Source organism: Pseudonaja textilis, chromosome 5 (assembly GCF_049901715.1).
Source record: "Pseudonaja textilis isolate UNSWEBS1 chromosome 5, rPseTex1.2, whole genome shotgun sequence".
Lineage (NCBI taxonomy): Eukaryota > Metazoa > Chordata > Lepidosauria > Squamata > Elapidae > Pseudonaja > Pseudonaja textilis.
This window is the reverse complement of record NC_141994.1, coordinates 30,458,492-30,480,317: the sequence shown is the minus strand read 5'-3', so window position 1 is coordinate 30,480,317 and position 21,826 is coordinate 30,458,492. Positions and strand designations below refer to the sequence as shown.

The window sequence follows — 21,826 nt, the reverse complement described above, 5'->3', positions numbered from 1 at the left end:
AACATCTCAATGGACAGGTAGAAGACTCTAGTACAGGTTGATTGTCAGCCATTCTTCTTCATGGGTTATGATGAGAGTAGCATAGAATTAGGGGAGCAGCGTTCACATCCATATAGGTGCAACACCCTCGGAATATCAAGGCACGCACGGAAAGGCAGTTGTGGACAAAGCAGATGAAAGTGGGAGTCGTCTGCAGGAAGACCAGGGTGGGCAACCTAATTTGCCTAGGCAGCAAGAGCTCACCCAGCAGGTGTAGCGGCAGAAGAAGTCATAGCATGCTGTAGTCCTTCTGAATCGATGTGGCCACCTCAACTGGGGCCAGCGCACTTACTGAGATTCCAAAATGGTCCAAACTTGAGGGGGCAATAGCACTGTTTGTTGTCAACAACCAAGCTGCAAAGACAACAGTGGTTGTAGCTCCTTTTAAGGGTGCCCTAAGTGTTCCTGGGGCTGGGGAACGAGGATCCATAGCACTTTCATCTTGGGCACTCCTTGCTTGCTCTCGCCTGTGGAACTTGGGATCCTGTTGAGCTGAGCGGGAAGCATTTTCTCCAGCACAGTTCCCACCACGCTGTATATAGGCTGAGCCACTTTAGGAACTAGTCCAGAAATGTTGCCCTTCCTCCAACTCTTGGGATAGAACCACATTGCCTCTTGTGTCCTTCACCATGAACTGGCCTCAGAGCTTGTTTGCAGTATCCTTCAGGATTTCTTGTCCGGTGGCAGGACTGGCGGCAGGACATCCTTGGCCATGCTCCCACTCAAGAAAACTCAGGGCAGAAGCACTGAAATGTATGCCATTTAAATGTGTCAGGTTGACGCTTATTTAACACCTGACACTCTGCTACTTAACACTGATTACTTTTGTATTAGGCTATTGAATAGGGGCAGTATTCGAATTACAAGATAGGTGCAGAAGGACATCTACTTTAAGTTTCTGCAGGCTGCAATTTTACATATACTGTACATAGACAACTCCCAGTTGCAGTGCATTATAGCTGTTTTTACACATGAATTGTCTAAAACAAGGGAGATCCTCTTTACTATATTTTAGATAGTGAATGTTGGAATATTTCTGAGCATATTTCTAAGCATATTTATCAGTAGAACTAAACAAACCGAGATCCCACATTTTCTGCAGTGACATGATTACTCAACACAAATCCATACAATCTTGTGGTTAAAGTTTATGGCAGCAAATATAGCATAATTAGATTTTGCTAGCATGGTTTTCTGCATCTTTCCTAAATCTCTACTTTGTTCCCCTAAGATAGAATTGCGTACCATAAACTTTAGAGAAAGTAGAAATATTGCAGTGCTGAAAAATGATTCACTCTCAAATATATTTAGCTGCCAACATAAAGATAAAAGTCATAATTGCACTGAATGTTGAAACTATTAGACATATTTTTCTTATGTTGACATGTTAAGGTATAAGGTTAGAAACCAGGAGACCACGAGGAACAAACACTATTATTATTTAACTTTCAAATGCCAAGTGCCTGTCTATATAGAAATTAGGTGTTTTGTTTTGCTTTTTATATTTCTTTCCACTGAAACAAACACAATGTGCATAAAGCTTCAAGCTATCTAATTCTGAAATAACATCAAATTAGCTAGTCCGTTCTAGGAGTGACTCAGAACAGATTGATACACCAGCCTTGGATACCTGACAAACAGGAAAATAAGTTATTACTGAAGTCAACAGGATGTCATTAGCTTGGTTTGATTGGCCTGCAAGAATTAATCACCGGAAGTGAAACTTCAAATATTTTTGTGGGTTGGAGTCAGATCTATTCAGAATCAACTCCTATAAGACTTAAAAGACCCCCAGTATTTTCAGTGGATTAGTTCTAAGCATGTATAACCATACATCTGAATCAAACTCTGTATGTGGGACATCTGCATGAAACATATTTGTGCAAACTGCTGTAACTTCTGGTTTATTTAAGATGATCAAATCTTAATACAGATAGTTCTTGACTTAAGACCTGTTGCTTAACAACTGTTAAGTTACAATGAACTTGAAAATAGTTACTTGTAATCTATCCTTGAAGTTATAACTGCTGCACCACTCTTAGTCACATGATCAGGAGCATTTACAACCAGTTGCAGCATCCTGCAGTCACATGAACAAGCTTTGTGATGGTTTTTGCTGTTTCGGGCAAAAAATGGCCATTGGATAAATTGGATTTGGACTTACGACCAAATTCACTTAACAACTGCACCACTTACTTAATGATCACAGTGACTCATTTAACAATTAACATATAGACATAAAAATTGAATCTGGTCATTAGACCTATGACTGCAATGACTTATAACTAAAATTCTGTGCTCAATTGTGGTTGTAAGTTGAGGATTACCTGTATGACTGTAATAAAAAAGGAAACAATTTTCTAATATTTTATTAGAATACTTGAATGATCAGAATCAATATATTCTCTGTACCAAAGTTGTTTATTATGAATCTGCATGTTATCATGTTAGGGCTAGGATTTAAAATTATATTTAGAAACACATACAACCTTTTTAACAATAAAAATTACCATGATTCACTGAATTTGAAATAGAGTATTGTCTTAAAGAAAATAATTTTAAAAGGTTTCAAGTTTGCAATTCACTTGTAATTTAGCAAATGAAGGCTGAATATAGCTCTAAGTGCCAATTAGAAAAAATACAATGATTTAAAAATCCAAAAATATTTCTGTTACTGGTGACAAATATATATTCACAATAAAACAGGAAATTCTAGATTTTCATTATTGAGATTTTATTGAGATGATTTAAAGGAAACCCTCATCATTTTTTAAAGAACATGATAGTTCAAAGGCCACAATTTTTATGGTAACATTTACAAAAATGAAATAAGAACTTTTAAAATTATGTCAATGTACTCAAATCACCACAATATGCTGCTACACATATTTATATAGGGAAAAATCTTGATGTTATGGAAAATGTTAAAACTACTTTTAACATTACCAAAACATAACATCTACATATTTACAGTATATACATATTTACATATTTCTGTTAAATACTGAGGGAAATGCAAAAAGAGAATATTCTTTTTGCGTATAAAGGTTCTTGCTGTGCAAAGTCAATACAGCTATAATGGTAAATATATAGCTACATACAATCTACATTTCGCGGGCCACCATCCATTGTCAAAGCACCAAACCTAAATAAAAAACACAATTCAGTTATTACCAATAGGTAACGCTATGCTAAATATTACATAACTTAGCTTTTAGACTAACTTAGAGATAGAATTGCAAGTGTAAACGAAGTAATACCTAAAGTGATGCAAAGCTTTGAAAGAAATAATGTGCTTTTAAAGGATGTAGACTTTTGATGGATTATCTGCTGTTTCTTGCTTTGAAGAAGTCTAAACATTCTGTTTACATGTGAACAATGTTAGGAAAAGTTGTTTGATGACTCCCACAAATCCTCACTCTGCCATAAGCAGATTGCCTATGAAGAACATCCGGCGGGGGAAGGGGGAGAGGCAGTATAGCCACTTTGTTGTTTGCTCTCACTGCTAAAATTTATTCAGGAAGGTTTTTTTTTTAAAAAAAAGTCTAGATTGATTGTCCTTGAGTGATATTCCATATTTCCATCAATTCATCCCATTTTATTTCTATTCTGTCTTATCAATCTATGGGTTTTACATTACAAAATCTGAGTTTTGTTGGCTTCTTTTGCTATTCATCCTCTCTTTATGTTTTTCCTACTTCTCAACAATTTTAGAAATAAACCATCCTGTTCTCATTCTACTATTTGTCTCTCTGTTTTGTTGTTAAGTTGAACTGGTTTGAGATAATACGCTTGTATATAAACACAGACTATTTCTTTAGGTTAGTGTATTATATTTGCCATAGTAGTAATATACATCTCAAATGTTTTTTTTAAGTAAAACTTATGCAACAATAATTAAAGAGGCTAACACTGTCAGTGAATGGGCAGCCTAGAAAAGCATTTAGTAAGAGAATGGCACATTCTCTGAATTTTAGTAAGAGCTTATATTTTTAAAAAGTTGCTGTTGTTATTTAGAATCTGACCCATTCTGTGCTGATTTTGCACAATGTGTCTCTAAGCTTTTTGATGGACATCCCAGAGGCTGCTCTGTTCTTTCCATATTTCTGCTATACTTGCCAAAAAAAAAAATCCATTCCATAAAAAAATATAAAGAACTACAGAGAACTTTCCCATTATAGCATATACTTGAAATTTGGTTGAGTCAAAATTTGTTTGATTCGAATCTTGCCGTTTTTGAATCTTGAATTCAAATTGAACTGTGATTGATTTATGTATCTCTAGTTTACAAAGCACTGATACGTATGAGATGTCTCTCTACAGTAGATGGAAGCACCTACCCTGGCTCAAAGGTTAAATAGGGCAAAGTTTGATTACCACTTGAATGAGAGACAAAGAAACTCAAGGCTATAGTAAAGTAAAAAGATACCCTAGAAGGTGGCAGTGTCAAAACAGTGACAAACTAGCGTCAAGAAAACTACCTGGACAAAGAGGATAGGGATGATGCTGCGACAATATGACGCATTCCACGGGGCTATGTGGGATCGCACCAAAATTCAAACTGCAAGGAGGTTGTGATGGACCTAAATCACCTTGGAGGGGTGATGAAGTAAGAGAGCACACTCCGCTCACAAACTTCCTGATCGATCCGGAGAAGACTTTCAATCCAGCAGGAAGAAAAAGACAGCTATTGTGTGCCTGATCAAAGCTGGGACAGCTGACCGATGAAGAAAGCACGAAAGATTGAGGAACAGTGTGAATGATCTAGGTGAGAGATTTCTAACTTCTAACTGCTATTGAGCCCCCTGGAAACTAGCCTGGGAGAGAATGGGACTCAAAAAGAAGTGGATTTGTTCTTCTTCCACTTTCCAAGAAAAGCTGCAAGCAAGCCAGAGAGCCATTTTTAAAACTGGAAAGAAGAAGAGAGAATTTTTTAAGAGAGTGAAAAAGCCTTAAAATTAGGAGGATATGATCAATTTGGAAAGCTTTTGGAGATTATAACATTTGGACTTAAAGAATTTTCTTTGTTTTGGAAAATCTGGACTGGATAACACAATATAAAATAAAAGGGAGAGAAGCAGAGCAACAATGACGCCTGCTGGCACAAGTTGAAGGGTGCAAGCGAGAAAATAAAAGAAAATATAACTTTAAGAGACTGAAGATAATGATAAGAGTTGGCTGCTAAATTAAGTAATATCTATATCAGTAAGCTAGCTGAGACAGAGTGAAATACAGAGACTTTTTAAAATAATGTAGGTCTTGGAAGTCAAGCAGAAGCTAAATAGACAAAGTGAACAGTAAAATACTCCTTTTTTGTTTGTTGCTCTGTGAACTCTCCCTTTGAAGATACAAGACAGTTGGCTGGTTGAACTCTGGGATTTCTGGGGGCCGATGCAGGGGTGGGATTCAACTTTTGTAACAACCGGTCCTGTGGGTGTGGCTTAATTTGTGGGTGTGGCTTGGTGGTCACATGACCGGGTGGGTGTGGCTTGGTGGCCATGAAACTGGGTGGGTGGGGCCAGGTGGCCATGTGACTGGTCCTTGCTTAATGGCCAACTGCTACCAAGTATTCTAATTTATGACTGATCTCGCCAGAGCTACTTGATCTATTTTTGGAGTTTTGTCAGACAGACAGACACACACACACACACACACACACACACACACACACGCCCTTCTAACTCTGCTATTCTATGATTCTATAAGGATCTCCTGCTGGAGCAGGGGGTTGGACTAGATGACCTCTGAGATCCCTTCCAGCCCTAGATTGCTGTGCTGTTTCAGAGCCATCTGAAGCCAGGGTTTGTGTTCTTCCTTCCTTTCCTTTTTTCTCTCTCCCTCCCTTCATGTATTTATCTATCCATCCATATATCTCATTCACTTTCTCCTCCCTCTTTCTTTCCTTTTCTTTCTTTCCTTTCCTTTCCTTTCCTTTTCTTCCTTTCCTTTCCTTTTCTTTCCTTTCTTTCTCCCTTCCTTCCATCTCTCCCTTTGTCTACCCCTTTTCTTTCATTCGCTTCCTTTCTCTTTTTCTGTCTTTTCTTTCTTTTCTTTCTTCTCTCTCTCTCTCTTTCTCTATCATTCCCTTTTTCTCTTTTCCCTCTCTCCCTCCCCCCGTATATCTCTCTCTATGGCTCTCTCTCCCCCCACTCTCTCTCTCTCTCTCTTCCCCTCTCCCTATCTTCCCGTCTCTCTCCCCCACTCTGTGTCTCTCTCCCTCTCTCTCCCTCCCTCCCTCTCTCTCTCTCAAAGTTGCGGCTAGGCAAAGCCAGCAAGGTTTCCTTGGTGCTCTTTGCTACTTATTTCATTTCTTCTTTTTGGAATCCAGACTGGCTGAACAACGATCGCCAGCCTCGGTGGAAGCATCCCTTTGGGCGACCCTTCTCCTCCTCCTCCTCTCGCAACCAGCAGCTTTGGTGGGACAAGGGGGTCATGCACGGGGAGACCCTCCCCAAGCGAGCAGCCACCTGCCCTACACCTGGTTTTGCTGTGCTTTGGCACTTGCTTGAGGAGCATCTCCCCATGTGTGTGGACCCCCCTGCCCCACAATAGCTGCTGGTTGCGAGAGAAGGAGGGTTGCCTGAAGGGATGCTTTCACCACGGTTGGTGATTGTTGTTCAGCCAGTCTGGATTCCAAAATGAAGAAGTAGCAAAGAGTGCCAAAGAAAGCTTGCTGGCTTGGCCCAGCCACGGCAGTGCATCCTGGAATTGCAATTGTGGTGGGGAATTTCCTTGGACAGCATCTTTGGTGGCCTTTGCTGCAGAAGGCAAGCAGTGGGGGGAAGTGAGTGGTGGCGACACGTCCCAGAACCGCGCCAGTGGTGGGGAATTTTCTTGGGTGGCTTTGGAGACAGTGGCAGCAGAGCACACCAGGGCAGCAATGGCAGGGCGTTCCCCAGGGGTGGGCATTCCGCCATCCAGATCCAGCCACAGCAGCACCAGGGGGAGAAAAACGTTCTCTTCTCTCCCAGCCAGCATGGCCAAATTAACAGCCAGGCAGGGTGGCTTGTTTCGCTTTGCCTATTTATCCCTTACCCAGGTCAAGCTCACCCCCCTGGGAAGGGCTGTCTCGCAAGCTGCCTCCTGCCCTCCACTTCGCTGCCATAGCTATCGCCACTGCTATGCGTTGCAAGCTTCCTGTGAAGGATTGAGATTGCCCAAGCCTGTCTAGAGGCTCCGGTGGGGGTTGGCAGCAAGCGATGAGAGAGCTCAAAGAGGCCGGCTTCACTCCGGGCCAGTGCAGACTCGGCTGGGTTGGGATGGGGCTGAGGAGCCAAAGGTGGAAACTTTGGACAGAAACAGCTGCCAGGCAGCAGAGAGGGCTGCTTCTCTGCTGCACAGGAGCCATTATGAAGAAAGGGGGACTTGTAACCTTTTCGCTCTCGGGAGAGGTTCCCTCGCTCTCCCAGCTCGAAGGAACAGTGGAGAGGCTCGTGTGTCGTGTTGGCTCTGGGCTCCTTCTCTCACCTGCTCTTGCTGTGGAAGCAACGGAGCCTCTCCTGAGAGTGAAAAGTTTGCAAGCCTCCCATTGGAAATAGCTCCAGGGCAGCAGGGAGAAATAGGATTCAACCAGGCTCCTTCTCTGCTGCACAGGAGCCGTTCTGAAAGGAGGGGGGACTTGCAAGCTTTTTGTTCTCAGGAGAGGCTCCTTCTCTCTCCCAGCTGGAACAGCAGGTGAGTTAAGTAGCCGCTGACCTGGCCAGAGCCAACAGGAGCCTCTCCACATGTTCCCTGGTGGAAGACAATGTTGGTGGTGGGGGAAAAGCGACCGGCACCGCCAGCAAAATGTAAGCAGTGGGGGGGAGAGAAGGGGCGAAACAAAAGGCAAGTAGTGGGGGAAAGGTGACCGGGGCTTACACTCACCCAGGGATATCATCACATTGGGCAGGGCCGCAGTGAAAGGCAGGCAGCAAAACAGTCTGCAGTCTGTTGCACATGCACACGATGTTGTGCATGCATGATAGGGACTGGTTGGGCAGGGAGTGGAGTAGCGGGCGGAGAGGGGCGGGGACAGCCAGAGGCCTGATTTACCGGTTCTCCGAACTACCGGGAACGGTAACAACCGGTTCTATAGAATCGGGCCGAACCGGTAGAAGCCCACCTCCTGGGCCTGTGTGGGTTGTAAATTTAACAATAGAAACAGAACACTTTTTGAAGAATGAAGGGCTAACAGTCTAATAACTCTCGGATTACAATTTATATTTTCACTTTCTCTTTGAATTATAAATAATAGTTTCATTTCTCTGTTTTTGTGGATTATAATCACATCTTTGGGATTACAATTTAATCGCAATTGTAATTAAAGCATCACAAAATGAAGAAAACTATCTTCAGCATCAGCAGCATCCAGCCCAGTAGGTCAAAGGTCATGGACACGATGTCGCAACAAGAAAAAATGAATATGATGCAGGCAGAGATGAAAGCTCTGCTCCAAGTCATGCATGAAGACCTCAAGGAAAGAATAGGAAAAGTAGAGGATAAAATAGAAAATTTTCAACAAATAATGGCTAAAAATAAACAATGCATCCAGAAAGTAGAAGAAAAAGTTGAATAAACAGAGAAAACAGTAGAAGAGGTTGATCATAGACTTACCTTGGCAGACAAAAATCAGGAGGGAACAGTAATATTACTGGAGATGGATAAGGCTGATTATTATTTATGTTTTCAGAACATTGAAGAAAAGGGAGAAAATTTGGTGGAGATAATGGCAGAGCTGCTGGCAAATGTCTTAAGAGATATCCAAAGAAAAGAGTTCATAGTAGATATGCAACAAGAAATAGACTTCCCAGAGAGGTACAAGTGAGACCAAAAAAGCAATAAACAGAAATACTACAACAGCGAGGGATGAAACCATAAAATACAAAGAGAAAGAATTAGTAGTTCTAAAACAGAACCTCAGAAGAGTAAGTGATAAGAAAGGAATATCAATTTTTGACAAGGCAGTTTATTAAGAATGGAGTAAATTTTAGATGGCTGATACCGGAGGGAATATTTGGATGGAGCAAAGACATAGATTAGATTCCATAGAAAAAGCAGAACAATTTTATGATCACTATTTTGGATCACAAGAGGGAATGATACTAAGAGGAAAAAGAGGATAGACAACAAGAGGAAGCCACAGGAGAGAGAGATATACCAAAAAAAAGATGAAAGAGAATTAGAGGAAATATCAATGAGAGAAGGGGCAAAGGCAAAAGAACAGAGAGAAACAAGAGTGACTAGAACAACAAAACCTATTTACAAGTAAAACCATGAAAGTGAGCAAAACAGTGAGGAAAACGCTTCCAAATACTTTCTTTAAAATGGCGGAAGAATTAGGTATCCAAGATATATGACAAGATACATTCTAGGAAAAATCAATGCTCATTGTATTCAAATAGGCACATGTCTTCATCAAGAATAGATATGATATGGATGTCAGCTGAAGTGAAATCTAATGTACAAGAACTGAATACAGAAACAAGAAATTGGGCAGATCATAATCTAATAAAAGTCACATGGAAAGGACAAAAAAGAAAATTAAGATGGATGTTGAATCAATATTAAAAGACAAGGAATGTATTCAAATCATGGAAAAACTATTAGACTTTTTCTTTAAAGAGAATAGAAAAGAAGAGACCTCATTACAAAATGTATGGGATACAGCCAAGGCATATATTAGAGATTTAGTCATAACTTACATGGGAAAGAAAAATAAGAAGAAACAAAACCAAAAGACATCAATAAGAGACTAGAAACAGAATTACAAAAAGAACCACAAAAAAGAACTTAAAAAAACCAAATGGAATTAATAAAACACAAGTTAAATATAATATAGAATAATTAGCACAAAAAATTAAAAATACCAAACATTTTTTTTTAAATGCAAATAAATAAATAAAGAGAGCTGGCATATAAACTGGAAAAGGAGAAGGGAAATTTTTTTTCTTCAATTTCTTAAACTTCAATTAATGGATGAGGGAGGAAACGTTTACCATCAAAATGGTGATAAAAAGAAAGTGATTCAAAATTATTATGGAAAACTATATGACCAAGAGACCATTTCAGAAGACAAAATAAAACAATACCTAAAAAAAGCAGAATTACCCCAAATAACTGAAACCGAAAAAGCCATGTTAGATGAACGTATAAAAATGATGGAACTAACAGAAGCAATTAAGAAACAAAAAAATGGTAAAATGCTGGTCCCAGGTGGTCTACCAGCAGAACTTTACAAAGGTTTGCAAAATATCCTAAGTATATCAATGCTTGAAGTGTTCAATGAAGCGAAAATACCAAATTCATGGACAGAAGCATTATATATACGTCCGCTTATACCAAGAGGACGCAGACTTACAACAGATAAAAAAATATAGACCTTATTCAATGTGGATTACAAAATATATGCTTCAATAATTGCAGAAAGACTTAAAAGATTTTTAAACCAATTTGTATATCCAGACCAAAATGGATTTCTACCTAAAAGACAAATTAAAGATAATATGAGAATAATCTTAGACACGCTGGAGTACTACGAAGCACACCCAGGGAAGCAAATGGCATTGATCTTCCTAGACACACATTTGACAATTTGAACTGGCAATTCACGTTAGCACAGTTAAAAGACATGGATTTTGGGGAGAGATGTATTAATATGATTAAGGCAATATATCATAAGCAAACAGCAAAGTTGATGGTAACTGTAGATATGACAGAGAAGGTTGATATTCAAAAAGATACAAGGCGAGGATGTCCCTTGTCTCCCCTACTATTTATATTGACACTGGAAGTATTAAATAGAAATATCAGGCAAGATATAGAGATAAAAGGTATGGAAATAAAAAAGAAAAATATAAATTACATGTATTTGCAGATGACTTAGTTTTCATTTTGGAAGATCCACAAAAAACAGGACTTAAACTAATAAAAAAATAGAGGAATATGGCAAAATGGCAGAATTGAAAATTATTTAGAGAGAAAGCTAACATATTAGTTAAAAATCTCACAGATATGCAGAAATGAATCAAGGGAATAGGTATCTAGTTTACTAAGAAAATAAAATACTTAAGGATTTGACAGCAAGATGTGTAACTATTAAGGAAGATAATTATTATAAACTGATGCAACAAATTAAAACAGATCTGGAGAAAGAGAAAAACCTGCAGCTATCACTGATAGGTAGGATAGCTGCAATAAAATGAATATATTACCAAGATTATTATCTCTATTTCAAATGATTCTGATAAAACGGGAAAAAAAATATTTATTCAAGCATGTGGGTAAACTCCAAATATCTCTAATAGCCTTATTTCTCATCTAACTATCTCCCCTTGTGGTTTTGCATTCCATCCAGATAATTCCCTTGAAATCTGATTTCAGAGTTCTCTGGATATATGCTACAGCATAATATGGATAACTGACCTTTCTAAAAGATGATTATTTTCAGCTAGTTCTTTAACAACACCCTCCATTTCTTCTTTCAGTTTCTTCATACTATAAACAGATAAATTAATAAACAGAACCATGTTAAAATAATTATGGAATGTTTCTGGTATTATTCACTGAACATTGTAGTAGAAGTGTCTTAGGAAAAGTAGATATGAAAAAAATAAATTGCCAATGTAAAATGGTGATTTTTTTTTGAAAACCGTAACATTTGAACCTTTATCCTTATTCATAAGTGTTGATTCATCTGAATAAGGATGGATATGCTAATAATTATTTAATAATTTTGTTTTCCTGCAAGATGACAGCGGAGAAAGGAGAAAATATATGCAATTGTCTATAAATTGCTAGGCAATGCCCCTCCCTCCTCCCAGATAACTAAAGTCAGTCCCACCTTTCTTTCTGCAGTGCAAATTAATCTGGCAATTTGTTTAATTTATTTCTTCATTCAATTTCTATTACCACCTATCTCAAACAAGAGTGACTCTGAGTGGTGAGCAATCAATTAAAACCAAGTACAAACACAATACAAAAAAATAAATATATATAGCAACTGAGAAAAAATGATAACCATAGATGTTAATACAACCAGGAAAGAGGGCCCTTAACATACTTGGGCCCATGGCAGGAACGTAACTAGGTCTTCCAGGACTTATGAAAGAGAAACAGGATCAGGGCTGTCTTAATCTCTGAAGGGAGAATGTTCCAGAATGCAGGCACCATGGCAAAAAAGGCATACCTCCTAATCCCCACCAGCAGACATTCCTGCCAGACTGGATTGGGTGAGCAGAAATAACTGATGCCTCAGGTAACTGGTCATAAGCCAGGTGGTAACAGATCACAAGTTAAGAGAACAGACTTTCCTGACATAGAATATCTGAAACTGGCAAGATCAATCAGTTTAAGTGTTAGCATAATTATAATTATGAAGAAAGCATATAAAAGTTTCCCATTTGTTCAAATAAAAATTCTTACCCAAGAGTCATTTCCACCAAGGTGTTTGAACTTGGATAAACTGGATTAAATGTATGTTTGATCCCACTGGAAGCAGCAAACATCTTATGGGGCAACGTTTCATCTAACTGCAATGAATGCATAAATCCATGTAAATGACTAAACCACCATATTACAAATATTTGGTTCCCATTAATAATCACTGGATTTGAAGGATACAAAAGAATTCCACCCTGATATCACCACTGGATACTTATCATTGATTATTATTATTGTTTTATATAGCCTATTAATGCAAGTGTTGATCCCACTCGTGTTAATGGAGTTTCCAAGCCAATTGCTCATTTCCCGATTGCATTATGGAAATGCAGTGTAGTAATGATTGGATATTTTTCCATATTAAAATATTGCTAAATGTTTCTTTGCTTTAATATTTCTTGGAATAAAAGTTGAGCCAAAATTACTAAGTCAGTACTGAATTCTGTAATGCATACAATAAAAACTCAAGATATAATGCAAAATGCTATTATTAATTTAGAATAATTAAGAACATCACCTCATTTACATAGTCCTGGTATTTGGACACTTCTTCCTCAATATCAAAGCATAGTTTTCTTAGAGCTAGTAACTGTTTCCTTAAAAGAAGCATCTTTCTGGAAAGAAATACAATTTATATGAAAGTATTGTATAACTTTTGTTAATATGTGCTGCTATAATACAGTACAGTAATGTTAAATGTTTTTTTTAAGGAACAACTTGCCTCATCCAATCCTCTGCCTTGTCTAAGAAGGTTTCATATTTGTTGACACATTCTTCCTTGAACAGAGTCATAGCTTTTGTGGCATGCAAAAATAGTTTTTGCCTGTAATACCCAGAAATAAGAATCAGAATGCTTTAAGATATTAATTTTCCCAATTTATTTGAGAGTTTAAAAACCCACAGAACACACAGAGCAGCTAAGTTCAAAAAGAGGAAACATTCAGCAATTCATCTTCATGTATATATAATGAATACATTAGGTTAATGTGGTCAAGTAACATATTTTAGTATGTTCTTTCCATGATAATTCAAATTAATGCACTGCTCTATTTTGAATGGACTCATCATAATGGGTTGGGTATAAATTGCTTTAGTGTGAACTACTGTAACTTTCAAGACAGATAAGATTGTGCCCTTCTCAATTGTACATAAAGTAAAAATTAATACATGAAAAAGGATATGCATGCTCTAAAATGCAAATAAACAAAAAGATTTAAAGAACATTTTAATTATTCTCCTGTTTGGTTGGATGCTTTATAATATTACTATTTTCCAGTTAAAGAATGTTTAACCATTGTGTTTAAGTTTATTAATAATTTATTGTTTAATAAATCTTGATGTATATGAAGACTTCTAAATCTCAGAGTTGCAGAACAGGCAGCTTTTTCTTCAATGACTGATTTGTATTTTTTCCCATCACCCTTTCTAAAACTCTAATTATGAGGCCTACATCTGTAAAATACAGAGGACTCATTCTAATCTCTGCATATGTCAATAGACATGCATGTTGCTTATATGTTTTATAGTTTATAAGGACACTGTCCAAAAGGCTGTTGAGTAAAGGAATATTACACAGAGCAAAGGTAGCCATTTGTTACTTCATCCCTAATTTCACAGAACTTATTCCAATTATATTATTGAAGACAAGAAACAAAGAAAATACAGTACAACACTAAAATATAAAATCTTAAAAAAATAAATGGACTTACTTATCAAATTTGTGAATTTGTTCTTCGTTATAAGGAAGTCCTAAAGAAGGAACCATTTAAATCAGATTGGATGGCCAAGAAATTATTTCACATAATTAAATTCCCCTGATTAATATTCTGATTTTTTAAGTGGCAGGAAGTTGGGGTCAACGCTTCGTGTCTACAGAGACTTTTTCCAGGATGATCTGTCCTCAATTTGGATTTTTAAGGATCTCAATGGTACATTCACTGCTATTATAATCTAATTCACTCATTTTGCTGATGATTCTCCTCTTCTCTTTGTTTCTACTTTTCCCAGCATAATGGACTTCGCAAAAGACTGGGTCTCCCCTTAATGTGCCTCAAATATGATTATTTGAATCTAGTCTTGTATACTATTTCAACTGAAAACTCTGAGTTTATATATTCCATGGCCATTTGTTTGTTTTCCTGACAAAATGGTATTCTCAATAGTGTTCTTTATTGTAATTGCACTTCTACTCAAGAGATATAATTATCTTTGCTTTCAAAATGTTTGCCCCACCAAGTCAACCCAGGAATTTAAGAATGTTTTATAATTAATTGAAGCTAAAACAAAAACAAAAATTGTTTAAAACCACTTACTTCTTTCTGCTTTGTCTTTTTTGAATTGATAATAAATTTCTGTTATGGAAGTCAGTAGGACTTGCAACCTTTCTGGGCTGGAAGAAAACAAAAAATATAAAGATAATGTTGTTGTGCAGTGCTTTTAATTCAAAGGCAAAAAATGACTTTAAGTTCCCGGGATATGAAATTGGCACTTTCTGAAATTTAAACAAAACGCTTCTTTTCCAAGAAACATCCAGCAACTGTTCAAGACACCTAAGCAATCCCAGGAAAAGCTACAAGTCCTTTAAGAAGCTTCAAACATGTCTCCTTGTACATTCCAAAGTCCCATTTTGGCTTCTAATTGAAAGCCTAACTATGTTCTAAAGTTTAAACAATGATTCATGTCAGGATTTAAAAGTTAAATAACCGATTAAAATGTGAATTCTACTTACTTTCTATCTTTTGGATGTGTACCATCTTGGTTGGTCCAACTGTCAGATAGTAAACCGCTAGGACAAAGTTTGTTTTTGATATCCTGAAGATTGGTCTCTATTGTTCCTTGAGAACTGGAAAGCTACAAAAATACAAGAAATTTAACAAAATATATATAAAAATATGGATCGTTTATAACTTAATAAAAACTGTAATTTGCAACATTTACACCAAAACATCCCAAGAATTAGAAAAAGCAGAAAATAGGATTATTGCCAGAGGTCAGCAGCACAACTGTATCTTGTAAAAACTAAACTTATTCTAGAACTAAAAATATTTCAAAAATAATTTCACTGGAAAAAAATTTCAATGGTATCAAAGTATATGTGTCTACTATGTGTTGTAAATATGTACATTTATATTTGGTCAATACAAATACATGAAGGCAAACTGTATGTGCTTTGAGAGTCAATATAGTTTCAGATATTGTAAGTATGCAATAAGTTATAAGCCTAAAAAATAATTTCAAAAAACTTATATCACACACACACACACACACACACACACACACAAATGTAATACTAGCAACACTAAATAATGCTAACTGAATGATATTACATATCAGTAATAGTTTAATAGATTTTACTGATTCAATATTTATAGATATAATAAGAATTCATTTGAAATCAAAAGCTATTTCACATTTTTTAAATTTTATTTATAAAATTACAATCTACCTGTACTGATGGGATTTCGTACATGGCAAATTATACATTTGAAATTTGCATGTGCTATAAACAAAACATTATTATTGCTCTCAGCAAGAAAGATACAAATGTATGTAAACTTATTTTACTTATTAGAAATTTTTTAAAAAATTGCAAGTAAATTTCACTACTCCTATAATTTGAAAGCAACTTTACTGCACACTAGAATATTGTAATATCACGTTTTACCAGTAACAGTTTTGAATGTACGTCTGAAATGTCATCCACTTCTGTTGCTGCTAGATTTTGGTATCTGTTCACAGGAAAGACAAACACAAAATAAATGAACATTGGTTTATAACTTTGTTTATAATATCACATTTTAAACTGTAACATTCTTGAATGTTATTTTGTATCCAATTGGAAATTTATTTGTGTGTGTGTGTGTGTGTGTGTGTGTGTGTGTGTGTATACAAACAAACTTACTAGTATTATTTAAAAAGTCTTGCTCAAATATGTGGCTTTAATTAGGCAATTAAAAGAAACATGTGGAGAAATTCCAGTTGACATATACAGCAGTTTTGCTGAATATTAGTTCAATATTTTATGGTAGCAGATTGATCATTGTGTTATTGAAATAACCTGCCATATGATCTATTTTGCTCTTCTCCGGCTCAGGTTTTCTTGGTTCACAAAGTTTCCAAAACACAAATAAATAAAAAACAAATCACTGAATTCCATGTTATGATCATGTTCCACTGATGCTGTTTAGTTTCAAAGCTTTTCCATAGATTATATCAGCAGGCTTGGGTCTTCCAAATATTCTGATTTCAAATTGAGTAAACATGAGCAGGGCAATTATGTAAATATTATGTAATAAAAGTAAAACAAAACAAAAAATATTGTGACAAAATGGAACTCGAAATAATTGCTTTGATTGCATTAGAAATGATATCAAAACAGATTTACCATGCAACAAACACTATAGTAGCGAACAACCACCATGCTAACCCACTGCTATATGTATGTACAGATAAGTAGAAAAACTTGTACAGATATTGGGGAGATGTCTGGAGGTTCACATGTATGTTCATATATCTTTCTTCTTAAAATGATTTGTGGACAAACTATGAAATATCAGGGAAATTAGGATATCCAGGCAGTTCAAATGATTATACAAATGTATTGCAAGCTTAAACTCTCTACAAGACTCTGAACTACTAAAGGTCCAAGCAAATTGGCAGTAGATAAGAGTCACGGGAATTGGAGGGTGGGCTGGACTTAGATCTCTTGTGGGCATGAAGGGACTCATGACTGATGATGTGTCGAGCTCAGCTTGATCATCTCCTACACAGAGTCCATGAGGCTTCCTTTAGCCACAACCAGTTTAGGACAACATGGTGTGTTGCTTCAATTGTGAAATATTGCCACAATAAATAACAACAATGACAAGAATAGTCATCATCCAGAGGAGGGCAATAGGAATCAATTAGAAACTAAGTCCCTTGAGAGACTGAAGGATCTGCCATATTTAACTTGAAAAAACAAAGAAAGATATAATGTTCTTTAAATATCTGGAAAGATATCACACAGCTCAAGATCTGTTCTCCACCATATCAAGTGTTTAAGATAAGGAATAATGGAACTAAAGGATGCAGAATTTCACTGAATGCAGAACAGTCAGGGGGAAAATGTGTCAACAATAGTGGAATAACAATTTGACAATGGAATCGATTATCCAGACAGTTGGCAGGCTTTCCATTAGATGTGTTCGTATTTGAGCTAAGGCTGGACCAACATCTTTTGAAAATTATTTAGTTTGGATTTTTTCATTTAACAGATCTGGATGGCATTGGACCCTTCCAACTATACAATTCTGGGATATTACACTGATTTTATAATCAGTATTGCATTTGCATTTGCATTATAACCAGTATTGCATTTGTGTGGTGAAGAGTAGCACTTTGATTTTCTTGCTTTAAAAAGCAGACAACTGTAATGATGATTTCTCTAAAATACTCACATTTTCATAGCTTTTTCTGTATTTCTATTGCAACATTCCAGCTTGATAACAACCTCTGTCTTTTTGTGAAATGTTTCATTGTACTCTTCTTTGATGAGTTCACTAGAAAATAGCAATTGAAACAATAGACAGAGATGAAAGCATCATTAACGGGTTTTTTGGTCTTATGGAAAACTTAAAATGCCTACCACCAGTCTCCAGAGGAGGAGGGAATAAGGAATACAACAAACATGAAGTGACCTGGGTCATTATAATCTCTTTCTCAGTGAGATTGGAGCTTAAGGGAAGTCTGGTTCCTGTATAATATCTCCAGTGTAGTATTTTATTAACTACTCTTAAGTTTTACTACTTAACCACTCTTAATATCAGGACACTCTTTTGAATATTCAGTTCAAATTTCCTTTTAGTTTTAATTGTTGAATTTGTTGAAACAATCCCAGGCTCAAGAGTCTATTAATTTTCATACATGACACATATTTGGATTTTTGCAGACCGCTGTACACCTGTCTTAAGTCTTTATGACATGCAGTAAGAGGACTGTGAATTGTGAACACTGCAGCATATTATCATTGACAGTTCAGGCCATTATATTCCTCATTATATTCTTTTCTTATCTTCAAATACAATAATTTACCAGAACAAACATTCATTCAGCTTTTTTGGCGTGCCCCAAAAAGAAATGCGAAAGATATTTATTTTTTGTCAAGAGTATATTCCTGAACTGGAATAGAGCTTAGTAACAAGGTCAGCCAATGAGAGCTGAATTGGGAGCTGAAATTTAGAGAGAGAATCTGGGCGTGGTTTATTTTATCTCTGTTCTGTGCTCAGCTCTAAAGTGAAAGAGAAACTAACTTGCTTGCTTGCTGAAACTGAGTTCTGCTCTGAACAGGAGCTGTAATATGTCTGCTTCTGTTTGTGTTTGCTTGTAACCTTTCCACTTGGAAGAAACTATTGGTATTGTACATTTACTTATTTCATATAAAAGGAAGTTTATCCTGCTGAATTAATCATCTGTGTGTGTTTTCTGGACTTGAATTTATGCTGCAAACTCTAACATTTTTACTTGCCTAATATTAATATACTAAAGTAATTAATAATCTCCAGAACTATTGATGTAATAAGAACATTAAAACTGAAAATATTAAATATTGTGCAGGAATCATTATTCTGCATCCACACTATATCAACTATTTTAATAGTTTATATTGTGAGATAAAGATTTTTTTTTAATTTTTAAGTCTACATCAGTTATGAATGGGGATATTTGAGGCTGTATGTCCTCAGTGAATGGAGCCGAAGTCCCAGATTCCTTCCTTTATGCACGTGCATAGAAACTATCAAAGAAGCCCCTTCTTCAATTCTGCAGGAAGCTAAAGAAATACTAATTCTTGGGAAACTGTCATTTAAAATCCCTACAGATGCCTTGAGAAGAAACCTCCTGATTGAACAATTTTATTTATCTTCATCTTTCTCATTAGGAATAGAAAAAAGGATGCATATTGCTTTGAACCAAGAACTCAACAATGAGTTGAAAGAAATATGCTGAAGAGTTTAATGTTTAACACCTAGGCTTTATAAAAATGAAATCTGATATTATTAGCAGGTACTTGATATGTTTGCTTCTTCTCATCAGGAAAATTTAATTCAATATAAATACCACCTAATTTGCATGAAGTAGTATCATCCAATTATTGCACATGATTGCTTACAACTGGATGAATAGTGCTTACAGTTCTTTATTACAATATTTCTGTCTTCCAAAGTGTTCATGACTCAGCTGATTATATAATAGCAATAGCACTTAGACTTATAGATTGTTTCACAGTGCTTTACTGCCTTCTCTAAGCAATTTACAGAGTCAGAATAATATGGGTCCTCATTTTACCGACCTCGGAAGGATGGAAGGCTGAGTCATCCTTGAGCCAGTAAGAATCGAACTGCCAAATTGCTGACAGTCAGCAGAAGTAGTCTGCAGTACTGCATTCTAATCACTGTGCCACCATGGCTCTACATAATCATAAATTACAAATACAACTAGAACCGTTAGACAGGGTTGACAGAAACACTGTCAAACCTTATAGAACATTAGAACAGAGTTTTCACAGCTTTGCAAAATGCACGCAAAGTGAAGGCTCTCCTTGTTTCAAAAAGTAATTTGGGCCCCCATTCCCTTATACTCTGGTTGGGTAGGGATACAAAGCAGCCTTTTGAGGACAAATGAATGTCCAGAGCATGCTGATTTTGAGACAGAAAAATCATCTTGCAAGTACATGGGTACTACATCATACAGTCTTTAACCATTAAAAAAAGCATTTTACGAGGGTTTCACACAGTCATGGAAAAATACACATTTAATATTTATTCATTTATTTGAATTTATTAGCCACTCTTCCCATACCTCCAACTCTTACTTCATTATCCAGAGTCAGAGCTTTTACCTGCAGGAATGACAATGAGAAAGCTGATCAATAGCATCACTCACATTAGCCATCGGATTCCTTTTCGCATGAGCTCTTGATAAAGCAGTAAGGCTCGGGCAATTCTACAGGCATAGCATACAACCCCCGTTACTGCCTATAAGGAACAAATAAAATGCATTAGTGAATAAATTGCTGCGGTAATTTTATTAACAGAAATTTGATATTTAGATGAAATCATATCATGAGGTAAATGGGAATATAATCCACTAAACCTAATACCAAGCAAAAATAAAGATCAATTAAGTTTCTGTATTAGGTTAGAAAGTTGTAATACAAGCTCTGGAAAAAAAACAAAAAGTAGTCATAACTTGAAGATTGTGTATTATATTATTAAGATGAGCGATGATACATCAAAGAAGTTCAGATCAAGGTATAAAACAAGCAATTCTTATTATATCATTGCTAAAACCAACACCATTAAAATTACTACTTATGCAATTCTATCTACCTAATATTATCTGCTTGCTTTAGATATAGATTAACAGAGTTGGAAGGGACCTTGTAGGTCACCCCCCCACAAACCAGGAGACCCTACCCCATTTCTGACAAATGGCAGCCCAATCTCTTCTTGAAAGCCTCCAGCAATGAAGCTCCCACAACTTCCAAAGGCAGTTCCATTGGTTGATTGTTCTGTCAGAATTGCATTGCACTGCACTCACCTAGTTCTTAAGAGTGAAGCTTTTAAAAGCATGATTCAGCAGGCACTTTAGTTTCTCACACTGGTAAGGGCTGAGAGGGAATGCTTGCTCCCAGTGACCCAACTGGGTTTCATGCCTAAGGGAGAACTAGAACCTGGATCTTCCCATTCCTAGCCCAGTCACACTGGCTTTGAAGTATTCATTCTTATACACATGTAATTATAATTAACTGAGATACTCACTTTTGCCATACTTACGTCACTATCTAAGTCATAACGTTGATGAACCTTAGGAAGCAAAACTGCAATAGAACAGAAGGTTTAAAAAGAAAATTAAAAATTAGACAGAGTCAGAATTTAAAAAAAGAAAAAACCCAGAACATATCCTTGAGATCTGAGAAAATGGCAACTATTATAAAAATTACCACAGAGTGATTTTGGGAAAGAACAAATTCATTGTAAATAGAATATATTTTTCTAACTAATCCTCTTATAACTATGCAATTTGTTAAAGAAAACCATATGGTGAAAAAGCCTTTTCCACTAAGTACCCATTTCTTTGCCAATAGAAATGTCATTATTAATGTTGTTGCTATTTCTACATTATTTGTAAAGTTAATTTACATTCTGTTAAATTTCAAATTGAGTGTGTGGCAGGGTGTTGCCACAGGGTTATTGTATCTGTCAATATTTGTAAGATGCCAGGTACAGTGTCACAAAGCATGTCGCATCCCTTTTGTATATATGTGCAACAAATAATTGAGATATTAAGGAATGGCACTTGGATCACAAGACAGCACTTACCCTTTTGCCAT

At 36.4% G+C, this 21,826-nt stretch overlaps 1 protein-coding gene across 2 annotated transcripts in view; it reads right to left on the bottom strand.

The window, feature by feature from the left end:
• Positions 1-2,392: 2,392 nt before the first annotated feature.
• Positions 2,393-21,826, bottom strand: part of TBK1 (TANK binding kinase 1) — a 37,633-nt gene continuing 18,199 nt past the window's right edge. Inside the window, exons 10-21 of one of the 2 annotated variants that reach the window (XM_087934435.1) lie at positions 21,255-21,313; positions 20,377-20,468; positions 17,895-17,996; positions 16,121-16,184; positions 15,185-15,306; positions 14,769-14,845; positions 14,166-14,205; positions 13,174-13,279; positions 12,974-13,066; positions 12,439-12,545; positions 11,440-11,511; positions 2,393-3,184 (exon numbers count right to left, since the gene is read on the bottom strand). In XM_087934435.1, coding sequence (XP_087790561.1) covers positions 3,133-3,184; positions 11,440-11,511; positions 12,439-12,545; positions 12,974-13,066; positions 13,174-13,279; positions 14,166-14,205; positions 14,769-14,845; positions 15,185-15,306; positions 16,121-16,184; positions 17,895-17,996; positions 20,377-20,468; positions 21,255-21,313 — 986 coding nt within the window. In that variant the 3' untranslated portion in view covers positions 2,393-3,132. The remainder of the gene's footprint in view (positions 3,185-11,439; positions 11,512-12,438; positions 12,546-12,973; positions 13,067-13,173; positions 13,280-14,165; positions 14,206-14,768; positions 14,846-15,184; positions 15,307-16,120; positions 16,185-17,894; positions 17,997-20,376; positions 20,469-21,254; positions 21,314-21,826) is intronic. The other variant, XM_087934436.1, reaches the window with a different exon arrangement.